Raw genomic sequence first — 27,017 nt, forward strand, 5'->3', positions numbered from 1 at the left:
ATGGGTATAGATATTTATTTTATTTTAAACTACCATTTAAAAAAAATATCTTAAGACTTTAAAAATGGTTTTTAGAGATAAGGAATTTAATTGTTCCATAATATTTTTTATGCTTATTCAGAGTTTAAAATACTTGGTAATATGCTACTGCATTTAATTTTTCAGACAAGTTCAAGTTGCAGAAGAGTTCTTTGGTCTTCTCAAACAGTCGAGGTTTTCTTCTCCTGTCCAAACTTCAAAATTTAGTGAAAAGGGAGGAAACAAACTTTACAAATGAAAGAATTTTCTAAAATCACATCGAGCAGTGAATCTTGTGCCTTTTGTTGTGTTTAACCATCATAAAAGATAGTGACAGTAGTGTAGGTATAACTTTAGTCCTACATTGCACATTAACTGTTGTAAACAAAGGGAATAGCATACCAGTTGCCATTTAGAGTGTAGAGTACTATATGAGAAAACAACGGAAACCATCCAAAAGTAGAAGCACCACAAGTCCATATATTAAATTGATCAAGTTCAGAATTTTGAATGTGCATGTCTGCTTGAAAAGTACTGTTGTTTATAGAGCTTTTTTTTTTTTTTTTTTAAAATCATGGGATGGAATGATGATTATAAAGAACTGATATTGTAACAACTTTTCTTCTACAAATTTTGATCTTTGTATAATGTACAATGTAATTTATAAATCATGTAAATTATTAACATTTAATAAACATGTTAAACCTTTTTGCAAATTGGTCATTGTTGATTTCTTAAGAATAAACTTGGAAATTTTCATATAAAAACATTTAGTTTAGTATGTTGAACAACATGACATATTTGTTAAATATGCAATTAAAAATATCATATTGCTGCTCATATAATGGTACAGTAAATCAAATGTTGCAGCTGCATCATTTTCTGCAGTTGAACAAAATCCTTTACATTCCTTTCATACACATGTAGTATGATTTAGAAGGAGTCAAAGAAAATGAATTTATAATTTTATCTATAATAGTTGACAGTTTTAGGACATTGCTAGCAGAGACCAACAGACTCTGACTTAATTGTTTATACATAATAATTATGTCTTCATGTAGCATAATGTATTCTCAGACTTTGTTGTTATATATACGTTAGACAGTATTTGACAAACAGTAAAAGCTGAAAAACTAAATGAAAGGAAGAAGAATCACCCAAATAGACAGTGATTGGTCATCATGTTCACTATATGAAAAAAGTAATACAAGAAAACTGGATGCGCCTGCTTAGTTTTAACAGGTGTTTAAAATAAAAACAGAAAAAAAATCAGGAATCATCAAAGTTGGGTACTTAATATACAGAATTTCGATCCCAATCATAATTCTCTCCAAAACTATTTTAGAGAAATAAAATTAATTCCAGAGTAAACTTGGTACATTGAAAAGAAAAATTCATAATAATGTGATAAATGTAATTAAGAAACAATTCAATAAAAGTTAAATTTTACACACAATGCACTTAGATTTAGGAAAAAATCTTGTCAAACTTCAAGCAATTTATCAAAATTTCTCAATAGTTTTCCTTTTCATTAAAAACTGCTAATTGATTTTTCCACACTTTTTAAAGTGGAAAACTAATAATGAGCAGTTGTTTTATTTTTCCATGTGTAAAAAGGTACATATGTGTTTGCTGTTTTTAATAATATTGTTTTAAATTCACAATGTTTGTGACATCCAAAATGTCTTGACATATAATTACAATGGTTGCTATGGATACGACCTAGATATCAACTCCATGACAACTAATACAAGAAGGATACAGACTCCTCTCAAAATAAAATAAGGTTAGATAATTTATGAAAAACAACAACACTTGTTACTTCTGTACTGAACTTCCTCTTTTTTAATTTACATTTTGGCCCATAAATGCCCGAATCTATTTATAGTAACATATCACAGCCTGGATGTGCCTTTTTGGAAAAATCATGATTTATTTTAATTACTACTGTATCAAGTAAATATATGAAAAAATACTGGCCAAATATGAAATATTCGACTTATCACCGATTGCCTGATTCTTACGTGGACCTGTACTTAAGCATTTTTAAAAAAAAATGTTTTATGGTAGATAGTCCCTACAAATCTAAGAGTCATGCAGTAACCTTATTAAAAATGTTGCATGAAGATTACACAAGTTTTTGTTTCTTTTTATAATTCTTTGTAACAAATTAAAAAAAAATCTCTGCTTTTAATAGAATGACGTAAATATGCAATACAGACCACAAAGCAGATAATGCAGATCCATTCATCCGTTGGGAGTAATGAGTGGACATGCATCCAGTTAAAGATATTAATTGATTAATGAGTTCAGTGTAGGAAGGCTAGCTGTCTCAATCATTTCTTTTAGAGCATCTCTGATCAAGTAGTTCTCATCTGTTTCATTTGGGAATTGGACAGAAGAACTGCTTGTCAGTATATAGCATATGTCACTTGATGGCCAGCCTTTTATTTTCAAAAACTAATTTGGTATAGATTAAATTGTTAAGAATAATTTGATATTGTTTAATATGATATTTTTAATTTTTTGAAAATATCAAACAAATATGAAAGATGGGGGGTGGGGGGTTTGCAGATGGACATTTGTCAAGCTCTTAGACACAACCAGTTGAGAAATCTAGGATGTAATATTTGTTACAATTAATGCCTACACCACAGGAGATGTATAAGCATCAAATATTATAAGGAATGGAAAAATCATGGAAATATTTGAATGAAGGTTGACATGATTTTCCTGCACTCTAAACTGTTTATGATAATTGAACAATATTTGACAGGCGTACCATGCTGTGGCGTGGCATTTTATTGATTACCTTAAAGTCCTTTGTTTTTTTAAGTGATATTCATTTCACAACTGCCACACATTGAATTTTCTGTTGATGACATCATAATAGTTCCAAGAGAAATATTTGAAGAGCATTTTATATCTCAAATTCTGTTCTTAATGAAGTTGGTATTTTTATTTTTAGAAAATGTGAAGTGTATTCTATGGAATGGAGTGAAATAGTTGATTTAAACAAATTTGAAGTGTCGTCTGCTCCTTATGGTGGACCTATAGGTAAGTTTTAAAACCACCATTGTATGTTTTGGCCAGTTTAGCTTTTGTAAGTATGGATGACAAGGACAAACCTAGACCAAAAATCACTTCTCCTTCAAAGCAGATTAAGGGGAAGTTTTGAAAATCAGAGAGACTCTGTACTTTTTATCTCACTTGAGCCAAAGACTCAAATAAGCTTTTCTGGTCAAAATTTGTCCATTGTTGTTGTCGGCATTGTCATCACTGTTGTAAGCTTTTAAGCTCACCTGAGCCGAATGCTTAAGTGAGCTTTTCTGATCAAAAAGTGTTCGGCATTCGTCTGTCATCTGTCGTTGGTTGTCTGTTAATTTTTCACATTTTTGACTTCTTCTCAGAAACACTGGGTCAATTTCAATCAAACTTGCCACAAAGCATCCTTGGGTGAAGGGAATTTAAGTTTGTTCACAGAAAGTGCCACATCCTCTTTCAAGGGGAGATAATTAAGAATTTGTGAAAATTTGGTGACATCTTTTAAAAATCTTCTCAAGAAACACTGGGCAAGAAAAGATGAAACTTATGTGAAAGCTTCATTACATACTTATTACAAGTTTGTTCATATCATAACCCAGGGGGTGGGGGGGTGGGGCGTCAAAACGTTGATCGTAAAAAAAAATTGACTATATAAAAATAATTTCAATTTTTAATCAGTACCCCTATGAAAGCCCAGAAGGCTCATTCGAGATTCGAGTTTCGAAATACGAGATTCGAAAGTTCGAGTTTCGAGATTCAAGATCCAAACTAACCAATCAAAAGGCGGTTTAAGATTCAATTACTCCCCTTTGCTAACCCATACCAAAAAAAAGTACAGATTAGGCATGCCTATCTTGGGTAAAAATAGGTACAAAAAAAGCATGCCTAAGGTATGCAAGTTTGGAACCACTTGTTCAAGTATAGGTAGCAAATTGGTACAAAATAGGCATACCTAAAGTATACCTATATTTATTAATAGGCACACTTTAGGTATCAAAAATGCACAATATTGGCACACGATCAGATAGGTACCTTCTAGGCATACCTACAATGTGCCTATAAATATACCTAAAAGGTACCTTCAAGAATGTGCCAAAAGTATACCTAAAGTATGCCTACAGTTTAGGTACCAAAAAAGCACAATATTGGCACACATCTCAAACATTCAAGAATGTGCCAAAAGTACACCTAAAGTATACCTACAGTTTAGGTACCAAAAAAGCACAATATTGGTACACACCTCAAACATTCAGATGAGTACCCTTTAGGTATACCTAAAATGTACCTACAAGTCTACCTAAAGTATGCCTACCAATTTGGTACTCAAGAGTCTGTGCCAAAAGTATACTTAAGGTATGCCTATAATGTACCTATCAAATAGGCACGCTTGAGGCAGGCCTATGTAAAAGAAAAATTGATTTAAACAATAATAATTATGGAAAAAATAAAAATTTATTGCATGATAGTACATCAAAATATATGAAAAACACTTCTTTAAAAAGTCATCTCTATAAATACAATCTATACCTTAAATCCCAAATATTTAATTAATCAAATCCCTAACATTTAATTAATTTAGATTAATATGGTTAATGATATCAAGATAATGATATTTTAAACTTTCTTAATAAGAAAAAATAAAAGAAATAAATAGACATACCTTTTTAGGCATATACATAAGTTAATTTAAATACACAAAGTCAAAAGTATACTCCATTTCATGTCAATTTTTTCCCCCATGAATTGTTCACTTGTAATTCATGTAATCTTCATTATCTTTATAGAGTTCCTATCCATCACAGAATTTTCTACCAGCACACCTTGTTAGTCTTCATTGCTTTACAGTTGCGGTTTCCATCTGGACTCTAAAAACACTGATCCTCCTTTTGAATATGCTACGCAATTTCGGCTTTCAGTTTCATGTCATTTTCTTTCAATTCTGAAAAAGTTCAATTATTATTATGTTGCTCTTCACCAGGGACCTAGTATATAGGTCCCTATCTTCACTTACTTAGTTACATTTTATGCTGAAATATTTTTAAGCATATTTAGTAGATGAAATCCCTATAGTTTGCATTGGAGTTTGATGAGCAGTGCCTTGTTATATTCTTATACATTTACTCATTTTTTACAAAAATCAGATTAGATCTTATACTTACTGATAAAGTTATAGTTTTAATGCATTTCCCTCCAGCTTGGAATTTAAATGACCACAGGAGACAAGTATTCTGTTGAAAAAAAAGAATATGTTTGTTCATGAAATTATCTGGCATTAATATTGACCAACACACATGCACACACTATGTTTGAATTATTGAAACATTACACTCTGAATTAAATGATGTGTCTCATATTACCCCCCCCCCCCCCCCCCAGGTATGGAAGTGGAGAGCTTGGGGATTAGATGATCAGAAATTTATGCACAACTTATATAAATATAAAATTTATTATGTTTTATTATGCTGGATAAAGGTTGTAAATTTTGCTTGATTCATTAAAATTTTTTTACCCCCCCCCCCTTTTAAAACAAAGATCTTTATCTTATATTTCAAAGACCCTATTACAATAATTTTATCTCACACAGTTCATTTGGATTTCATTTGTTATTATCGTCATGCTCATGCAGAGGCTACTGTAAGTAACTGTTCCCAGATATTGACACATTTCATATCTTTATATTTTAAGAAAAGACTCTAAATTACATTTTTTTTTTTTACAAAAGTCTTGTGATACATAATGTTAAAGAAAGAGATTATGCTTAAGTACATTTACTTCATGTGTAGCACTGCCATCTTGAATCAAAACAAACCAGAAATCTACGATACAAATACCTAGAATATCGCGAAATCTACACTTGATATTCATATTCTAATGCATTCTCTAAGTGGATAAATGCATTTACAACAAGCAGCATCAAAATTTAAACTGAAATAAAGACTCACCGACTAATAAGTCTCTGATTTCTTCTTGAAATTTTCATCACAGCAAATTTTCAAATCGTCTCTGAAATATCCGCGCTGTCGCTGACCAATCGTAGACTTCGCAGGAGTCACGTGATTTTAAAAACGTTTGTTAAATTATTCATGAAATAGTTCGTGTAAACAATAAAAAATTATAACAATGCATATTTAACAACTGTTACATGGCGTCAACTTTATTAAAAAGCCGATTAGTATGAATTCCTTGAAATATAGCGTCCCTAATTGGGTAAATAATCGGGACCGCCATTTTGGACGCCATTTTGTGTTATAATCGGGGTTGCCATTCTAATTTCACATAACTTCTTTTTTTTTAAATTACATGTGAAATTGATTAAATTTATTGATTTACAACAAATTCTTTATGTACTAGACCTCAGCTAAAATCTTAATGTAACTGGCACTCTAAGTACATTCCAAAACATCGAAATGAATTGTCACTACATGAACCCTGTAAAATATACACATCATGTTTACATACTATGTGTATGGTAATTTAAACAATAAGGACAGGTCTTTTGAAGACCTTGAAGGCTATTATTTATATTAAATTTCAAGCCTGATTTGTAAATGTGACACTATTCTTTACTGCTACTACTTTACTATCAGTTATAGTTTAAAACAAATTTCATAAATATCTTGTTTTTATTTCATTTTTATTATTTTTTCTTTTGTTTATTTACCTATTATGATTGAGCTGTAGACTTCAAATCAGCCCTTTGTGATTGAAGAACTGCACGTGATACACGAGCCAAAATTTCTGCAGTGTAAGCTATAAAGGTCACCAAGTACAAACACCTGTGTTACTGAAGAACACTGGAAATCAACATCGTTTTGCATACAAAGAAAAATGAAGTCTATTTTAAAATATCACTGGAATGCTGGATATAAATAAATTCCCACTCTCTATATAAGTAAATTTAAACATCCCTAACATTTCTGTATTTCACCAGAGAGAGAGAGAGAGAGAGAAAGAGAGAGAGATGTCCTAATTTGGATATCATTTAATAGACTGTAACACAAGGTATTATTGATTTTAATACACTTTTTTCTGTTAAACTGGGCAATTCAGATGGTCAAAATATTGGTATTTATAATTATACTGTGTTTATAAGACACCCCCCTCCTTTGTTTCATAACATGTAAAACAAAATTACTAAGAACCCTGTAGGGTAGAGGGGGTTTTTAAAGAACAAAAATGGATCTTTTATTTGCCATAAAAAACTGAATTGAATTGATAATTATATATATATTTTTGGCATTTGATTAACAAAATTACCCCCCTTTTTTTCTTCCCCCAACACAGTAGACATTATGCTTGCATTAATGAACTGAAAATCTTAAGTATAATATAATTAATAATCAAATGAACAAAAATTGTTGAATAATAATTTAAAAAAAAAAGAAATAATGGATAAAAAGTGGCTTTTATTCTAACCCCCCCCCCCCCCCACACACACACACACACACACACACAAATCACACATCCTAAATGTCATGATATAATTGTATTACTATAAAAGTATAATTTCAATTGTTATTAATTATTGATTCACTTGTTTGAGTTTTCATTTTTCTCTGATTGAAAAACATGATTCTATTTAAATATTATCACAAATAGGTGCCCATGTTGAAAAAATCAGTTTTAAGTTACAAAGATGCAATAAATGTGACAGTCCAATTTAGTGTAGAAATAACATTGAAAAATGACAAAGTCTTGAATTAAGTTTTACTTAAATTCAAACATGACTGTCAATTTTAGGTACAAAAAGTTGTATATTCTAAAAGTTTACTCATCCTCAAGGTACAAAATTTAAAGAAAAGATATATGGAAATGTTAATATTTTTGGTATGGGTAAGTAGACGAAAATACTGTGAAATGACTAAGTCTTTTATAGGTACTAATCAGGCACATTGAAAAATGACAAAGTCCAATGTAGGTACATTTCAGGCACACTAGAAAATGACTAAGTCCAATGTAGGTATATTTTAGGTACACTGGAAAATATTTAAGTCCAATATAGGTACATTTCAGGCACACTGAAAAATGACAAAGTTCAATATAGGTACATTTCAGGCACATTGAAAAATGACAAAGTCCAAAGTAGGTACATTTTAGGTACATTGGAAAAAAATTAAGTTCATTATTGGCACAGAATAGGTATGCCTTTTCTGTACCTATATTAGTAGGCACACTTTAGGTACTGAATAAGCACAAAAAAGGCATGCCTATATGTACCTTTTTTTTGTATGGGAAGTTTTGACCTTCAAGAAATCGTTGAATAAATTCAAACCGAAGAGGCCATTTGATTATATTACAATGCAAGAAAGAGTGTTATATACATCAGAACGAAATTAGAAAAAAAATACTGGGTTTTTGGTCTGCAAAATATGCTTAAATTTATTATAACTTCTTAAATATTATAATAGATTTATATCAAGAATATCTTTACCGTGTTATCCACTTTGCTAACAGGCTTGATATTGTTAATCGGATTCAAAGAGCAAAGGGGGGGGGGGGGGGGGTATTGTTGTCGATGGGAATTATTAGTGTGCAATAAAAGAAGTGATTAGCGATTATTAAATAATAAATAGTAATACGGGTTTCAAAGTGGATATAGTTTGTGACAAGGTATTAGAAAGTGACCAGTGACTAATACGGCTTTCAAATTTAAGTGTGCAATAAAATAAGTGACTAGCGATTAATAATAATTAGTAAATACGGGTTTCAAAGTGGATATAGTTTGTGACAATGTATAAGAAAGTGACCAGTGACCAATACGGGTTTCAAAGTGGATATAGTTTGTGACAAGGTATTAGAAAGTGACCAGTGACCAAGTTTGTGAAACCAAGAGACAGCCCCTTAAGTAGGGATGGCTGAAATATACAGGCTTAATAAACGTAATGACTTCTCTTTGTTTAGGCCCGTAGGATATAATTTTAATAAATCACTGTAAAGCCCCCCCCCCCCCCCTCCAAAAAAAAAGCAACAGAGGGTTATCACGGTTATTAGACGTTATTTTTGAGAGGACACAAGCATAAAGTTGCTATTATTTCTATAGTATATTATATCGGTAAACAACATAAGGGGAATGTGTGTGTGTGTGTGTGGGGGGGGGGGGGGGGGGGGGAGGGGGTAGAGACACGTGCCCGGGGTCCTATGGCTATGTTGTTTATTTCATTACAACGGTAGAGAAATGTTCGGTTATCAACATTCAGTGTCAATCTTGTAATGCATGGGTAAAATAATTATATATTCGATAATTATTTATAAGGAAACCGCTCGGGTCTCGCAAGATACATATCCAATCAATACACAAGTTTCAATACATGATGTAATGGCCATAGAGAAAAAAAGATATAAAAGTATTTGATAATGATAAAAAATTATAATTATTTTAACAAAACAATGGACCCTCTATACACCTTTAGGACTTTGAAAAAATCGTATGGCCTAAAGCAGTTCGTATTAAAATTACTTATAGTTCATGTATGCCTTTTAGTGTACACAGGAAATCTTAAAGACATCGTAGTAGTGATAAAGAAAAATCGCGTTCGCTTTCCCAGTGGTGTATATTCCAAATAGGCGAAAAGGCTGTAGCCTATACATCATTTTCTTGATGTAAAAAAAAAATATTTATTTATACATGTACATTGTATTTGGTTGAAAAATGGGGTAAAGTTGATCATAAAACTTATTTATTTACCAGTTACTAGAATATTTTTTATCAAATGCAATAAAAGTATTTTTAGCAATCCACACTTTTATGCCTATCCAATTTTTACAGTATACACAACTTCTGATTTTTATAGCTGGTTAAATCTAAAATTGAAATGTTACTTTGAAGTCGATATCAGACTATTAAAAAATGATAGCAACAGGAGTCTACGATTAGGACAGGGAATAGAAATTAGGAAACATGTTTGGGTTAGTAGGAAGTCAAGTATATATTTAGATTATTCAGTAAAGAAGTTTCCATAATTTCCAGGTACTGTGTAAGGATTTTAAAATTTCTCAATTTTATTCAGAGTGGTCATGAAGATTTTAATTTCTGTATCATAAAAATATGTTTAAATGATTTATAATTATATTCACTTAAAAAATGACAATGATAGATGTCTCCAAGATCGCAGAAAGTGGTCCTCCGACCCTCCCCCCCCTCTATTGAGAGGAGGCGACTCCCTCCTTGCCTATCCGCAACTCGGCAATGATGCGCTTTTGGTAAAATCTGTGACTATGTACACATTAGCAGAAGGGAATATACACCACTGTTTCCCAATAGGAGAAATACATAAAAAATTAAGTTTTCAATTACTTATCTTGGTCTAAGGCTTTGAATACTTGAATTAATTAAAAATTATATGTACAATACAGACTGGAATTTATTTTATTCCATATCAAATAGTAGATCAGTCTAACTGCACAAATGCACCATTAAAAGTAATGAAATGTATCCTTAATTAAATTACTGTGCAGTGTAAAGACGATCCTTAGCATTTCATATCAATAATAATTTTCTCCCTTATCCATGGGCTAATTAAATAATTTATCGACTTACTAATACCGCAATTCAACTATAAGACCATATAATACTCTAAAGATGTATCTTTTGTTTTGTTTAATGAGGAAAATAAGATTTTATACACATTTTTCAAAACTTGACCCAAAATTCCTTTTTATATTGTTTTGATACATATAACATTTTTTCTTGCATTATTATTTAAGCAAATGACCCATTTGTTATAAATAGATTCAGTGATTTCTTGATAGTAAAAACGTAATAAAGGGAAGTAATCAAATATTGAATCCGCCTTTTGATTGATTAGTTTGGATCTTGAATCTCGAAACTCTAATTTCGAATCTCGAATCTCGTATTTCGAAACTCGAATCTCGAATGAGCCTTCTGGGCTTTCGTAGTACCCCATCTCTCATGCCAAAGGCTAAGTAAGATTTTCTGCTCACAATTTGTTCTCAGACTTCGATGTTGGCTTTCTCGGTGTAAGCATAATCGACGTTGTCACTGTAAACCTGGTACTTGTAATTTTCTTCTCAGTCTTATCTTTTCAAGAATCACTGGGTCAGTATCAACCAAACGTTGTTGATCAAATGAATGACCACATTCTCTTCCAACAGAAAATAATTAAGAAATACAAGAGGCCCAAGTAGGGTTGGATACCGTTGAGGATGAAACGGTACGATACCATACCGGTATTTTTGAAACGATACGGTATTTTTAACGATACGGTACCATGCATTGATGAATGAGAATGAGGGTTCATTTTATAACAAATGTGCTTTCACCATTCACTAACCTTTCAATGGTATAATCTAAAATGAGCTTATAAACTTTGTTCCATGCTTTTAAGATATAAAAATAGATATTCCTTATATTCAAATTACAAACATTTCATTTCAACTTTTCAATAAATAAATGATCAACAAAACAAATCAATTGAATCCCAAACAAATTAATTTGCCAAATCGGCTGACTGCTTCATCCGGTTGTCAGGGCCCCTGTTGTTTGGTCGCACTAAATGACAAAACATTAGATAATGGATAGATCACATTTTTTGCGACATTTTGCCTTTTTAATTTACATTTATTATCAGTTTTTATCTTTAAAATTAAAATAAGATTCATGTGAACATATTTTGATTTTTAAAAAAAAATATATACGTATTGATTTACCTCGAATATCGGCAGTCGAAAGTAAGTATCTTTCTAAGAATCCATTTCGTTAATGTAATTAGCCTACCCTTTCAAAGAGCGGAGAATTCGATTTTAGCAAGTTTGGAATGTTTATTTTTTAAATCAAATTGAATGAACTAAAATGTTTTAAAGATTAAGAAGTATCGTTATTAGTACCGGTATTAAATGAAACGGTATTTTACCGGTATTTTTGAAGTAACTATTCGGTACGGTATTGGTACCGAGTACCGGTATCCAACCCTAGGCCCAAGGGCCTTAATGGTCACCTGAGTATGATACAACAATTTAAAGGATGCATAGAGTATAAAATGAACTGAAAGGTGAAGCTTTGTTGCCCAAAAGCAAGAAAAATAGGGTGATCATGATCAACAAAATAATTGGTCTTAATATTCATGAACAGTTCATAAATTAGGTTCTAATCTGTTCCCCATTTATCACTATCACTATACAGTATATTAACAAATTATCAATGCTTCTGTACTATTTTAATCCTTTGTTGAAATCTCTTACATTGGCATCTCTTGGTCTTTGATGAATAAGACAAGTTATTTTTGTCTCATTTTTATTTATCTACTACTTACAAGTCTATCTGATCATTAAAACTATGAAAGTACTTTTTGTATTATACAATAAAAGTTTTTGCGTAATTCTCTTATTCTATTTACCTTTCAAGTACACTATTTACAGTGATTAATTATCACAAGTAAATGGAATAACTCCTCTCAGTAGAATACAAACTAATAGAGCCCTGGCCAGGACCAGAACACTTGACCAAATGGTCCAGATGTTCAAAAATCTGGTAAAAATTCCCTTCCTTATAAAAACTTTTACTCTGTTTGCCTCAGATATGCCCAGGTGCGGAGAAGATTTTTAAAGAAATAATGCATTTTTACTACAGATTCACTATATCATCAATAGAGCCCCCAACCCCAACCCCCCACCCCCAAAACACCAGAGCTTCTGACCCTGGGACCATATGTTTGCTCATCATAACTAATCACTTTGTTTATCTGCTTAACACTAAGGAGCAAACAGGATTATTTAATAGAATTAATGCATTTTCACTAAATTATCAAAAGCCCCACCCTCACACCAGCACATCTGACCCAGGGGTCATGAAGTTCACTACTCTGGAAGAAGCACACTTGCTCATCATAACTATACACTTAGCTTCTTTGCTTTTTTAACCAGAAGAAGAAAAGAATATTTTCAAAGAAATTTTGCTTTTTCACTTTATAATCAATAGAAGCCCCCCCCCCCCTCTTCACCAGAACCCTTAAACCTGGGGTCATAAAATTCACAATTTTGAAAGAGGCATCCTTGATTATCATAACTATGTATTTAATGTGTTTCAATAATACCCAGGAGTAGAGAAGAAGATTTTCAAAGAATTAATGCATTTTCACTGTATAATCAATAGAGCCCCACCCTAACACCAGAACCCCTGACCCAGGGGCCATGAAATTCACAATTTTGAAAGAGGCACTCTTGCTCATTATAACTATGTACTTAATTACTGAATTTAATACCCAGGACCAGATAAGAAGATTTTCAAAGGATTAATGCATTTTCACTATATAATCAATAGAGCCCCGCCCTAACACCAGAACCCCTGCCCCTGGGGCCATGAATTTCACAATTTTGGAAGAGGCATTCTTACTCATCATAACTTTATACTTAGTTTATTTAATACCCAGGAGCAGAGAAGAAGATTTTCAATGAATTAATGCATTTTCACTATATAATCAATAGAGCCCCACCCTAACACCAGAACCCCTGCCCCTGGGGCCATGAATTTCACAATTTTGGAAGAGGCACTCTTACTCATCATAACTATATACTTAGTTTATTTAATACCCAGGAGCAGAGAAGAAGATTTCCAAAGAACTAATGCATTTTCACTGTATAATCAATAGAGCCCTGCCCTAACACCAGAACCCCTGCCCCTGGGGCCATGAATTTCACAATTTTGGAAGAGTAACTCTTACTCATCATAACTATATACTTAGTTAGTTTATTTAATACCCAGGAGCAGAGAAGAAGATTTCCAAAGAACTAATGCATTTTCACTATATAATCAATAGAGCCCCGCCCTAACACCAGAACCCCTGCCCCTGGGGCCATGAATTTCACAATTTTGGAAGAGGCACTCTTACTCATCATAACTATATACTTAGTTAGTTTATTTAATACCCAGGAGCAGAGAAGACGATTTTCAAAGAAATAATGCACTGAGAATAGTTACTAAAAATAGAAATTTCTGTGAAATTCCTTTAAAATGCAACTCCTCCTATAGTTCGGTCTGATTTCAGAAGTATTTGGCACACAAGTAGACTACACTGAGATACATAATTCTGTTTATCAGTTTTTAATTTTGGTGAAGTGTTGCCATGGTTACTAGAAATACAAATTTCTGTGAAATACATTCAAAATGCTGCTCCTTCTATAGTTTTGCTTTAACTTCAATGTAACTTGCATGCAAATTAGTGAGAGCTATTCAACTGCATCAGAAATGTTTGACCTTGCACTTTCCTGTGACCTTGACCTCACTTTTCTTTAATTTGCATTTTGCTAAGTTTTCAAGAAATCATTCATGATATTTTTATCAAACTTCATATGCTAATACATACTGATATAAGCTATGCAAATGCATCAACATTTTTTGACCTTTACTTTTCTTTTGACCTTGACCTCACTTTTCTTATATAAGTGTTTAGCTCAATTTTGAAGAATCCAGTCAAGATATTTTTATCAAACTTTATAAGCTGATATGTATTAGTTAGAGCTAATCAACTAAATCAAAAACTTTTGACCTTTCACTTTCCTGTGACCTTGACCTCACTTTTCTTTAATTTGCATTTTGCTTAGTTTAAAGAAACCATTTAAGATAATTTAATGTAAGCTTATGCACTTATACATAATTTGGTGAGGCTTTATCATTTATATTCATTTTTTTAGATTTCAATTTCAATTTTAAAGAAACTATTCCAAGATATTCTTATAAAACTTCATACACTAATACAAAGAGCAGGGGCCACTTAGGGCCTTTTCACGCCCTCAGAGTTTCTGAAAAATCAAAACTGCTCAGTTTTGGTTGACAATGCAGTATTTATCACTTGGACCCTTGGTGACCATGTATCTATTGAACATAACATAATTTTCTCCATAGTCAATGCATTATGACGTCATGAAAAACATCACTTTTACCATATCCTGTAAATTCCTTTTAAAAATGACCAAAAGTTGGAGTATTTTTCAATATTTTATATAGAGCACAACCTCTGATCCAAAATATGCAGTTGCGTAATGAAAGGTCTGTTTCCTAAGATCATAAAACATTTTAATTTTTGGATTGAGGGCTGTGCTCATATTTTAATTCTTTGCTGTATGTAGTCAAATATGCCTGTTTTCTGCAAAATTCAAGAACATTGCATTTTCAGAAAGCCTGTTTTCCAATACCTGAATTCTCAAAAAGAAATTTTGTTACAGGAAATGAGAGCGCTACGAATCTACTTTATTTTGATATATGAAATGGGACATAGTGTGATAGTAAATTAATTGATACAAGAACAGGCCATTTTATGCATAAAGTGAACCTAGCTCTTTTCATGTTGCATTACTAATATACACTTGTTTGTAATTAGACTGCATTTGTTGTTGATAACTCTGTTAACAGTGTCCAATTTCTTAGCTCTCTATCACTGAATTGTTGTCGATGATGTCGGAGAAGTATTTCATCAAAATCTGATTGAAATATGCATATCAACGTATTTGAACTTCAACTCTCAATATCAACTTTAAAATATGCTTTCAGCAATGTTTACTGTATTCAGTATTTTAATAAACAAGGTTGTAGATAATATTTTTCATAAAATTGCGATTTTTTAAGAGCAGTTAATAAGTCCTAGAATAGATTGTTCTAGGAGTTAGCACAACAATAAGCTATAGAATGGACAACCCAAACAAATGGTTAACATCACAATCATGTTTTAATGCTTGTACATGTTGAAAATTTATCTTTGAAGCATTGCTGAAGGATGAAGCTAAAACAGCTCAAGTACAGGTGGTCACCAAACCTATTGTCTCGGTATTCACTGCAGCTGGGAGACAGATCAGTCAAATGAGGGTTTGTACCACTATATGAATCTTCTTAAAATATTGAAAATTGGTAGTCACCAGACCCATTTTAGTATTTATTGCAGTCAAGGAAACATAGTCAAATGAGGGTTTGTATCATATATGGCAGTTATTCTCAAATAAATGACCCCATTTGAAAAATTAGGTGCTGCTTTAACTCTTCAGAAAATAAAATGAGAATATTGGTAAATCTGTTTTCTATTGTGAATCTGTGAGAGGGCAAATAACCAATTATAAAACAGGGGAATTACTTTCAGAAATTTATCAGACTATCATACCTTGTGCCTCTTAAATGTTTATTGTCAAAAACACATTTCGCTTGATGGGGTAATTGTTTTTACATACAGCTCACCAGGACTCTTACAACAAAGTTAATAGCACTTTGAAAAAAATCTCACTTTCCTAAGAAATCCTCATCATTTCATTTTTTTAGGTCACCTGACCTGTTGCTAACTGTTTTTGTTTGTTGTCATGCATTAACATTTGAACATTTTCAGCTTCTTCTCTGGAACCGCTGAACCAATTTTGGCATATAGCATCTATTGGTGAAGGGGAACAAAAATTGTTAATTTCATGGTCCCTGCCTCCCTGGGGCTTGAGGGGTGGGGCTAAAACCACCAATATTAATGCAATCTTTAAAAATCTTCTTTACTCTTGGTCATCAAGCAGTCAAACTGTTGGCATGATTGTGATAAGCATTGAGTCCTCTACCAAAATTATAAAATTCTTGAACGCAGGATCAGGGGTTCTGGTGCTAGGGTGGGGCTGTGTAGATCATGTAGTGAAAGTGCATTATTTCTTTGAAAATCTTCTCAACTCCTGGATATTAAACAAAGTAACTAAGTACATAGTTATGATGAGGAAGGTTGCCTCTTCCAAAATTGTGAATTTCATGGCCCCTGGGTCAGGGGTTCTGGTGTTAAAGGGGGACTTTATTGATCATATAGTGAAAATGCATTAATTCTTTGAATATCTTCTTCTCTACTCCTTGGTATTATTGAAACAAACTGCGAACATGGTTATGATAAGCAGTGATTCCTTTTCCAAAATGCTGAATTTCATGGCCCCTGGGTCAGGGGCTCTGGTGTTAGGGTGGGGCTCTATTGATTATATCATGAAAATGTATTAATTCCTTGAAAATCTTCTTCTCTGCTTCTGGGTATTCACAGGACAAAAGACCATCTTTAAGCAATCGCTTAATGGTAGCTTAATGGTGGCTTATAGAAGTTAATTCCTTTAAGCCACTATTAAGCCACTATTAAGCTGCAGCTTCTAGGTGCTTAATGTCCAAACTTAATTAAACCACCTTTACGCATCCTTTATCAAGTCTTTAAACTAACTCGCTAAGTTTTAAAGTTGTTTCAATATCATTTACGCAAAATCTTATTCAATTCATAATATGTCTAGCTATTTCTAACATCTTTGTCAATGCGTATAAACTCAGCACTGAAAACAGCTTCAGCAAATGCCTTAAAATTTTCGCTACCAAAAATCAGTTTGTTTGAAACTTGTTTTAAAATTATTTTTATCCATAAACACATAATATATATTAATTTAAAAAAAAAAAACCCCATGTATTTTTCTTTTGTTTATGGAGAGCCACGTTCAGCTGCCAGATTCATAGGAAATATTTTAATATAGAGTCATTTTCTTTTGGAAAACAAGATGTGTTTGTGAAACACTGATGCCCCGCATGGCAGCTTATGGGGAAGGTTAAAGTTTCTCAAATGCAAGTCAAACTCCAGGTCAAGAGATCAAAAATGTTGGTACCCAAAGAAAGGTCTTGTCTCAAGAAATATACTTGTGAAATATGAAAGCCCTAGCACCAACTGTTGAAAAGTTATGGCGAAGGTTAAAGTTTTTTAAAAGTAAGTAAAACCTCAAAGTCAAGGTCAAATGGTGCCCAAGGGATGGTCTTGTCACAAGTGGTACACATGTTCATGAAATGTGAAAGCCCTAGAACCAAACATTCAAATGTTATGGCCAAGGTTAAAGTTTTTCCAAAGTAGGTCTAACTCCAAGGTGAAGGTCAAAGGGTCAAAGTTGTTGGTATCCAAAGGAAGATCTTGTCACAAGGAATGCACATGTGAAGTATGAAAGCCCTAGCACCAACTGTTTAAAAGTTATGGTCGAAGTTAAAGTTTTTCAAAAGTAGGTTAAACTCAAAGATCAAGGTCAAAGGGTCAAAGATGTTGGTATCCAAGGAAGGTTTTGTCACTGTCTTGTTAAAAAGTCATGGCCAAGGTTAAAGTTTTTCAAAGTTAAAGTAGGTCAAACTCTAAGGTAAAGGTCAAAAGGTCAAAGTTGTTGGTATCCAAAGGAAGGTCTTTTCAAAAAACATACACATGTGATGTATAAAGGCCCTAGCTATAACTGTTCAAAAGTTATGGCCAAGGTTAAAGGTTTTTTCAAAACTAGGTCAAACTCCAAGATCAAGGTTAAATGGTCAAAGTTGTTGGTATCCAAAGAAAGGTCTTATCACAAGAAATACACATGTGAAGTTTTAAAGCCCAAGCACCAATTGTTCAAAAGTTATGGCTAAGGTTAAAGTCTCATAAAATTTTGCAAAAGTGGGTCAAACTCCAAGGTCAAGGTCAAAAGGTCAAATATGATGTTGGAAATTAAGAAAGGGCTACACAAGGAATACACATGTGAAATATCAAAGCCATAGATCCAACCAATCAAAAGTTATTGGCAAGGTTAAAATTTTTCAAAATTAAAGTAGGTGAAATTCCAAGGTGAAAGTCAAAAGGTCAAAGTTGTTGGTATTCAAAGAAAGGTCTTATCACAAGGAATACACATGTGAAGTATGAAAGCCATAGCACCAACAGGTCAAAAATTATGGCCAAGGTTAAAGTTTTTTCAAAAGTAGGTCAAACTCCAAGGTCAAGGTCAATGGGTCAAAGGTGTTGGTATCCAAAGAAAGATTTTGTCACAAGGATTATACATGTGAAGTTTAAAGGCCAAGCACTAACTGTTCAAAAGTTATGGCAAAGGTTAATATCTCATAAAAGTTTGCAAAAGTTGGTCAAACTCCTAGGTCAAGGTCAAAAGGTCAAATGTGATGGTACCCAAATAAAGGTCTTGTCACAAGGAATACACATGTGAAATATGAGAGCCATAGCTCCAACCAATCAAAAGTTATGGGCAAGGTTAAAGTTTTTGTGGACAGACAGACAGACAGGTGGACGGACAGGGCAAAAACTATATGCCCCTGAATCTTCGATTTCAGGGGCATAAAAAGATATATTATCTCTAAGTCTCTTAATTTTTCTCTCAGTACAGAAATGTTTAAGATATATATATAAAAAAATAGGTATAGTTTATATTGCCAATCATTGAATTCTATCATGAATAATTTAAATTAATCCGTGGTTAAATGCCATTATTTTTTTCCCTTTTAAAATAATGCAGAAGTAAGAATTTATCCAAATATATTCAATCTTCATTGATTGTTATTTCAAAATCGATTTTCAGAAGAACAGTCCATCACATTAAACATGACATCCGACCAGATTTATACACATTTGGAAGCGGGGTAAAATAAACAGTGTACAGTTTATCGACTGGTTAGACAATAGACCCTAATTAGGTGTCCCCACTAGCCCCCAGTCAGCGAACAGGAAACTACACAATGTACAGTGGCAGATTTTGATGATCTATTAATTCTTTTTAAAAAATTAAAGCATATAACAAATTAAAACTTAAGATTCTAGGCAAGAAGACAATTATTTTGATATCCATTGTGAAAGAAAAAGAATTAAAACTGAAGATGATATGTTAAAAAAATATTTTATAAACGTAAGTGTTACGCGAAGATTGTCAATAATTTAGATACAAAAACCGTAATTATTATCCGCAGCATACATGTATTTTAAAGAACTATAATCTGTTTTTAGCTCACTTGAGCCGAAGGCTCAAGTGAGCTTTTTCTGATCGAAATTTGTCCATTGTCTGTCGTTGTTGGCGTTGTTGTTGTTGTCGTAAACTTTTCACATTTTCATCTTCTTCTCTAGAACTACTGGGCCAATTTCAACCAAACTTGGCACAAAGTATCCTTGGGGTAAGGGGATTCAAGTTTGTTCAAATGAAGGGCCACACCCTCTTTCAAGGGGAGATAATAAAGAATTAGTGAAAAATTAATAGCATCTTTTAAAAATCATCTTCTTAAGAACCACAGGGCCAGGAAAGATGAAACTCATGTGGAAGCATCCTCAGGTAGTGTAGATTCAAGTTTGTTCAAATCATGACCCCGGCTGGTAGGGCGGGGCCAGAATGGAGGATCAAATTTTTACATAGAAATATATAAGAAAAACCTTTAAAAATCTTCTCAAGAACAGCAGAGTCATGATGAGTCATATTTATATAGAAGCATCCTCAGGTAGTGTAGATTCAAATTTATTCTAATCATGACCCTGGGGGTAGGGTGGGGCCACTATAGAGGATCAAAGTTTTACATAGAAATATATAGGAAAATATCTAGGGATGTCAATTTTGTCAATAATTCATATTCGAATATTCAATGAAAGTATTCAAATATATTCGAATATTCGATAAAATAAATAAAATATGTTTTATTTTAAATATGCATCATCCTACTCTCGTAGGTATACTTATATAGGAAGTAAAATTGTATGAAGACTTTTTTAGGTGTAAAATAAGAAATTCCATTTGATATTTGTCAATTTTTGAAATAAATAATTGATTTAAATGTAGAAAAGTATAATTTTAACAAATGAAACATGTATTTATAGTAGCCCCACCTGAGGAACTAGTCGTCTCACAAAAGGCAAGATAGCCGTAACGGTATACTGTTCAGATTTCAATACATGTAATAAATTACAATTATCTGCCTGATAAGAGATATGATTATAATCTTTGATACAATGTAAACAAATATTTCCATAGACAATTTTCCTAGGTAATTAACTGTTTTCCCGATAATGAATATAAATTAAGCACAACCCGAGATAATCAAGTAATTTACACATTTATTCTGAAATTAAGCCCTTTACAATATTAATTACAGATTAATTCTATCGGACATTCATTCAATGATCAATTAATTTTATTTTGATAAGTATACTCTTCGTGTCTTTTAGATATTCTTAGATTTCATTTGTTATCCTCGATTCTAGATCCGATCGTATCTTTAACTAATAAAAGCTGTGAAAGAACGTTTTGTATTATACATAAAGCATTATTGTACAATTCTTTACAACACCTTACTCAAAACAAAATACATGTAATTTAGAAGATTTATAAGATAAGAAAGTAGTGAAAGAAATCAGGCGATCGAAATTGATCGCTAGTAAATTAAACAGGGATAATTCCAGCACTGTTCTAATCAAAATTTATTAATCACAGTACTTCTTTTTATGAAATCTGAAAAACACCGAATATTCAAATCTTAAATTCATATTCGAATATCAACTCATCGAATGAATATTCGAATGTTCGAATATTCGTTGCCATCTCTAAAAATATCTACTTCTGAAGAACTGAAAATTGTGTTTAGTCATTTGGATATGATAGCATCCTCAGGTAGTGTAAATTCAATTTTGTTCAAATAATGAGCCCCGGTCATGGTGGGGCCCAATGGGGGGGGGGGGGGGGTAGAAAGTTTTACATAAGAACATATAGAAAAAATATTTCTTCTCAAGAACAGAAAAGCTGTGTTTAGTCATATTGATATGGAAGCATCCTCAGGTAGTGTAGATTCAAATTTGTTCAAATCATGACCCCTGGGGTAGGGAGGAGCCACAATGGGGGATCAAATTGTTACAAAATAATATATGGGAAAATTTTTTTAAAAACTTCTCAAGTACAACAAAGCCATTTGTTATATGATATGGAAGCATCATCAGGTAGTTTAAAATTCAATCCTATGACTGCACAGTAAAAATCGTTGTATATTTTCAAAATTTTAGTAAATGGACCTGATTTTACATACTAATAAACAGATAAACAAAATGTAAGAATTTAATCAGACAAATGTCATTTTTTAAAGTGCTGTGTAAATTTTCCGTAAATCAATGTGTCCGCAAACTTTTCTAACAACCCTCGTTCATGTACATTCCCTTAGCACTGAAGGCATTTGAAACATGCACATATGTTAACACTTGTTGTATATGCCAAATTAGCAGCTCTCTCTAAATTATTTTGTAAAAATATATATATTACAAGTTATTAATGTATTAAGGCCTGATGTGTCCATAATCATAGATGGAAGGACTTTTATCCTTGTGTGATTGTTTAAATTTCAATATGCTGCTTATTCTTTGTCATCTCCCAACAGATGCTTTTCTGGCAAATATGTTCATGCTTGGTATCAAATTTCAGTTATCAGATGGCAGCCACACCTGTCCAAAAGAAATTAAAATTTCTCATTTAAAATTTAAAAAAAAATTGTGCAACTTATAATTGATAAATAGGGAATGTTAATTTCACTCGGACAGCTTAGTCGAACAGTACGAAGCTTTAGTCGAATGATAGTCGAGTACTCATCGAAATTTAAGTTAATTTTTTTTCATGTCATTTTCCTATTTGTCTTTAAGAGAATGCTATCCTGTACAATATTTAATCTACGTTATAACCATTATACAACAAAATTATTGAATCATTAACATTTACGTAGTAATAAATATATGTATCAAATGTATTTGATTCAAATATAATATACTGCACATTTTATCTAGATACAGAACATCAAATGCTCGCATTTATCCTTTCTTTTCCTGCTGCTAGTACATGTACCCGTTATTGATTTCTTACCTGAAGCCATTTGAATTTGTCTTGTCAGTGACCTGTGATTGTTAAACAATTAAAGTGTAACTCTTATAAAAACAAAGAGAGCTTGCGATAAATTTTAATTATGAGATTTTTGCAAACAATCAATACAATTTTAAAATGATTGATATTTATATCAGAAAGAAACACCTTTAAATTATGCTCATAACTGTTCCCCCAATTTATATGTATTTATAAATATGTATCAGCTGTTTTATCATTCTTCATTAATTGGTAGTTACATTATATGAGATAGTCGAGTACTCAAATATTCATTGACATCCCTAATGAAACCATCAATCAGAATTCAAAGATACTGTCACATTTTCCATGTATTATTTGTAAAAAGTACTCTATTAAATGGATGTTTACATGCAGTCATTTGAGGATGTAATAAAATAATATATAGGGATTAATTAGGAGTTTTTTTTTCATGATTTCACATAAAGGAAATGCACATAACTTGTACATGTAAAAAATTTATTAGGGATGGCAATGGTCAACTGGGTAACTGTCTAATCAGTCAGAAATATGGTAATCGGTTTAGTATGGGTTGACGGGTTATGATTTTCATAACCCGTTAGTCGGTATTTTTTGTATAATATGTACTTTTTAAATAATATACCAGTATACATTTTAAAAAAAAAATTACCACTTAGATCATGTAGATAGAATATTTAAAACTAGTCTCATTCAAGCAGATGCTCGATTGTCTCCATAACCTCCTGCTCATGGGAGTTTACAGAGACAGACCAGCATCTGCTTGAACGAGATTAGTTTAAAACTGAAAAGTTGCAATTGACTAATTAAATTATTCGCAATCGACTAATTAAATTATTCACAATATACAGCCACTGTGAATTGAAATCCCCATTATTTTGTCATTACAGTAAAACATGCTTATAAGTGCCAGGGACAAATAATTTTGATTAATTATAAATGTATTCATTTTTAGCTCACCTGAGCTGAAAGCTCAAGTGAGCTTTTCTGATCACCCGTTGTCCGTCGTCCGTCCGTCTATCTGTCTGTCTGTCCGTCCATCTGTAAACTTTTCACATTTTCAACTTCTTCTCAAGAATCACCGGGCCAATTTTAGCCAAACTTGGTACAAAGTATCCTTGGGTGAAGGGGAGTTTAAATTGTTACAATAAAGGGCCAAGTCCCCTTACAAGGGGAGATAATCAAGAAAAGACAAAAATAGGGTGGGGTCATTAAAAAATCATCTTCTCAAGAACCACTTGGTCAAAAAAGCTGAAACTTATGTGGAAGCATCCTGGGATAGTGTAGATTCTAAATTGTTCAAATCATGACACCCGGGGGTAGGGCGGGGTCACAATAGGGAAGTTTTACAATGAAATATATAGGAAAAAACTTTAAAAATCTTCTTCTCAAGAACCACTGGGCCAGAAAAGCTGAAACTTAAGTGGAAGCATCCTGGGGTAGTGTAGATTCTAAATTGTTCAAATCATGACCCCCGGGGGTAGGGCGGGCCACAATAGGAAATCCAAGTTTTACATTGAAATATGTAGGAAAAATCTTTAAAAATCTTCTTCTCAAGAACCACTGGACCAGAAAAGCTGAAACTTATGTGGAAGCATCCTGGGGTAGTGTAGATTCTAAATTGTTCAAATCATGACCCCCGGGGGTAGAGCGGGGCCACAATAGGGAATCCAAGTTTTACATTGAAATATGTAGGAAAAAACTTTAAAAATCTTCTTCTCAAGAACCACTGGGCCAGAAAAAGCTGAAACTTATGTGGAAGTATCCTGGGGTAGTGTAGATTCTAAATTGTTCAAATCATGACCCCTGGGGGTAGGGCGGGGCCACAATAGGGAATCCAAGTTTTACATTGAAATATGTAAGAAAAATCTTTAAAATCTTCTTCTCAAGAACCACTGGACCAGAAAAGCTGAAACTTATGTGAAAGCATCCTGGGGTAGTCTATATTCTAAGTAGTTCAACTCATGACCCATGGGGGTAGGGCGGGCCGCAATAGGTATTACAAGTGGGGAAATCTGGTAAAGAACAGCATGGCCAAAGTTACTCAGGTGAGCGATGTGGCCCATGGGCCTCTTGTTCAGTTTAGTTTTCAGTATGGTTTAAAACCACAGGGAATGAAAATCACTATAAGCTTCAATTCATTATAAGTCTGTTCGCAGTAAGCGTGTTTAACTGTATAACCCAAATACCACTCCAAGTTTACATACCCCAGTAATAAAAAATTCTATTTTCTAATTTCAAGAACTAAACAATGTTTTACTTGGTAATTAATCTAGTTCATTATCCTGTAATGGTAGCCTAGTTGTAGGTCATTCATTTTGTAATCTGAAGGAGGCCTGGGCTTGATTCTCATTTGCTGCATCAAATCTAAGACATATAAACATATAGGTAGTGAAGATTCCTTCACCAAGTGCCCAGCATTAGAAGTGAAAGTCAAAGATTTTTCAGATGAGACCTTAAAAACTTCACAGTAGATGTTGGGACAATAAAGAACCCTCACTGCTCAATGGGCCTGAGTGCCAAGTATTTAGGTCTGTATTTGAAACCCTTCACCGGTATGTGGTAATGTCTCTATTTGAGTGAAAAATTCTCAAATAAGATGTAAAACTGTTACAACATACAATCAATCAAATTGTCAGTAAGAATCTGATCCTTAGTCGCAGGTTCGGATCCCACTGCTGGATGTGGAGATAGGTTCCTGGGATGAAGCCGTATAAACCGAGGTTCAGTGTCACAGGTGCTGGCACGAAAAAGATCCCTCACTTCCAAAAAGGCCATAAGTGTCAAGTACAGGACTATATTTGCAGATATGACTAAAAAAATTTTGAAGGGGCACAAACCTATCCTGCAGTCTTATCACAGAAATAATTCAAACTTTTATGCATAAAAATATTTCCAAATTTCTTTTGCAATTTAACTGAGTGACATTTTTGAGATTTTCCAATAATAATACACATTTATTAACTGGGTTCAAGGGCAACATGTTTTGTCAGACCCAAGAACCAAACTGTTTGCCTGAGGCTGTTAGGCTGAGGGAAAACAGTTTGTTTCAAGGGGTCAGCAAATTGCATTTTACCCTGAGAACACAGTCAATAAATGTTTCGTTATACCTTTTATTTTCTTTTTTCATTTGACATACATGTATTTTGTGCTGGCCTCCGTGATGTAAATTTCCTTTACCAGCACTGAGGTAAAACTCCATGAATTCCGTAGCTGTCAAACACCAACGAATGCAAATGAGATTTAACTAATCCGCCCCATTGTGTGATGTAAGTGGTCCAATAATCTCATCAACAGGTTCAATATCTCACTTCGCGATCCAACATCTTTTTATGATTTTATGACATCATTTTATGACTGCTCATTAAAAAAATTGGAAATGTTAGACATTTTAAGTATACAGCTGGTATAGATTTCAAAATATAAAAGCAGGAGTCAGAGGAATCTCGGATTAACATGTAAACAGGTAAACATCAGTGCTGTATGCAGCTATTAAATTTTAGATAAGAAAAAAATCTAACCTTCATTTCCAAGGTCCACGCCAATCACATATTAAAATGTCACCGTGAACTCTTTCATCACTTGCTACATTTATCACTGAAAACTCCGACACTGTTCATCGCTGTTAATATGATCATCAGAATTTCCTTGTAAACAATTTGCACAAGAATATATATATCCCCTTAAGACTAATGCTCCCCGTATGCAGCCAAGGATTTCATAGATGTGGATTAAATGTGCATTTCTACATATGGCTCGTACGTTGAGAAAATGTACAACTGTCAACTTCACATAATTTCTTATTTTCTGTCTGTAATTCCGGCTTGCATGGCTACCTCCAGGGACATACTAAAGACTTGATATACTAAAGATCTGAAATTCAACCTGATGATTTTTTAAAAAATAAAATAATCAGATTGAGTGTTATACATGATTTATTTTAAAAAATTATTGATTATAAAGCATTATGCTATACTAAACTACAATTTTTTTGGTAATTTTTACTAACTAAGCTTCAGATCAAATCACGTTTTCGTATATCAGGTCCACAATGCTGCTCGTGATTATTTACATCCAAGTTACAGACAAGAGTCCCCGATTAAGACTTTTTTTCTATACGGATGCATTAGTACATGTTGATTTACCTTTATTTGTGTAAATAACTTTCATTTATAAATGATTTAAATAAAAGAAAACAGAAATCGAAACAAAACAATTTATTTAAAACACAATAGCTATCTAAAACTGTACAAGCATGTGCTACATTGCCCGAAAAGGCGTGGCTAGTTTGTAGACAACTTGTTCCTGTACGATTCTCAGATAAGTATTTTATAAAATAA

The 27,017-nt window shown here is 32.8% G+C and overlaps 1 protein-coding gene across 1 annotated transcript in view; it reads left to right on the forward strand.

The window, feature by feature from the left end:
- Positions 1 to 27,017, forward strand: part of LOC133185339 (vacuolar protein sorting-associated protein 16 homolog) — a 765,182-nt gene that overhangs the window by 11,636 nt on the left and 726,529 nt on the right. Inside the window, exons 2-3 of the mRNA XM_061320487.1 lie at positions 2,987 to 3,075; positions 15,777 to 15,877. Coding sequence (XP_061176471.1) covers positions 2,987 to 3,075; positions 15,777 to 15,877 — 190 coding nt within the window. The remainder of the gene's footprint in view (positions 1 to 2,986; positions 3,076 to 15,776; positions 15,878 to 27,017) is intronic.

Source organism: Saccostrea echinata, unplaced genomic scaffold, assembly GCF_033153115.1.
Source record: "Saccostrea echinata isolate AGI-Se365-2 ecotype Australia unplaced genomic scaffold, CSIRO_AGI_Sech_v1 ptg000001l, whole genome shotgun sequence".
Classification (NCBI taxonomy): domain Eukaryota; kingdom Metazoa; phylum Mollusca; class Bivalvia; order Ostreida; family Ostreidae; genus Saccostrea; species Saccostrea echinata.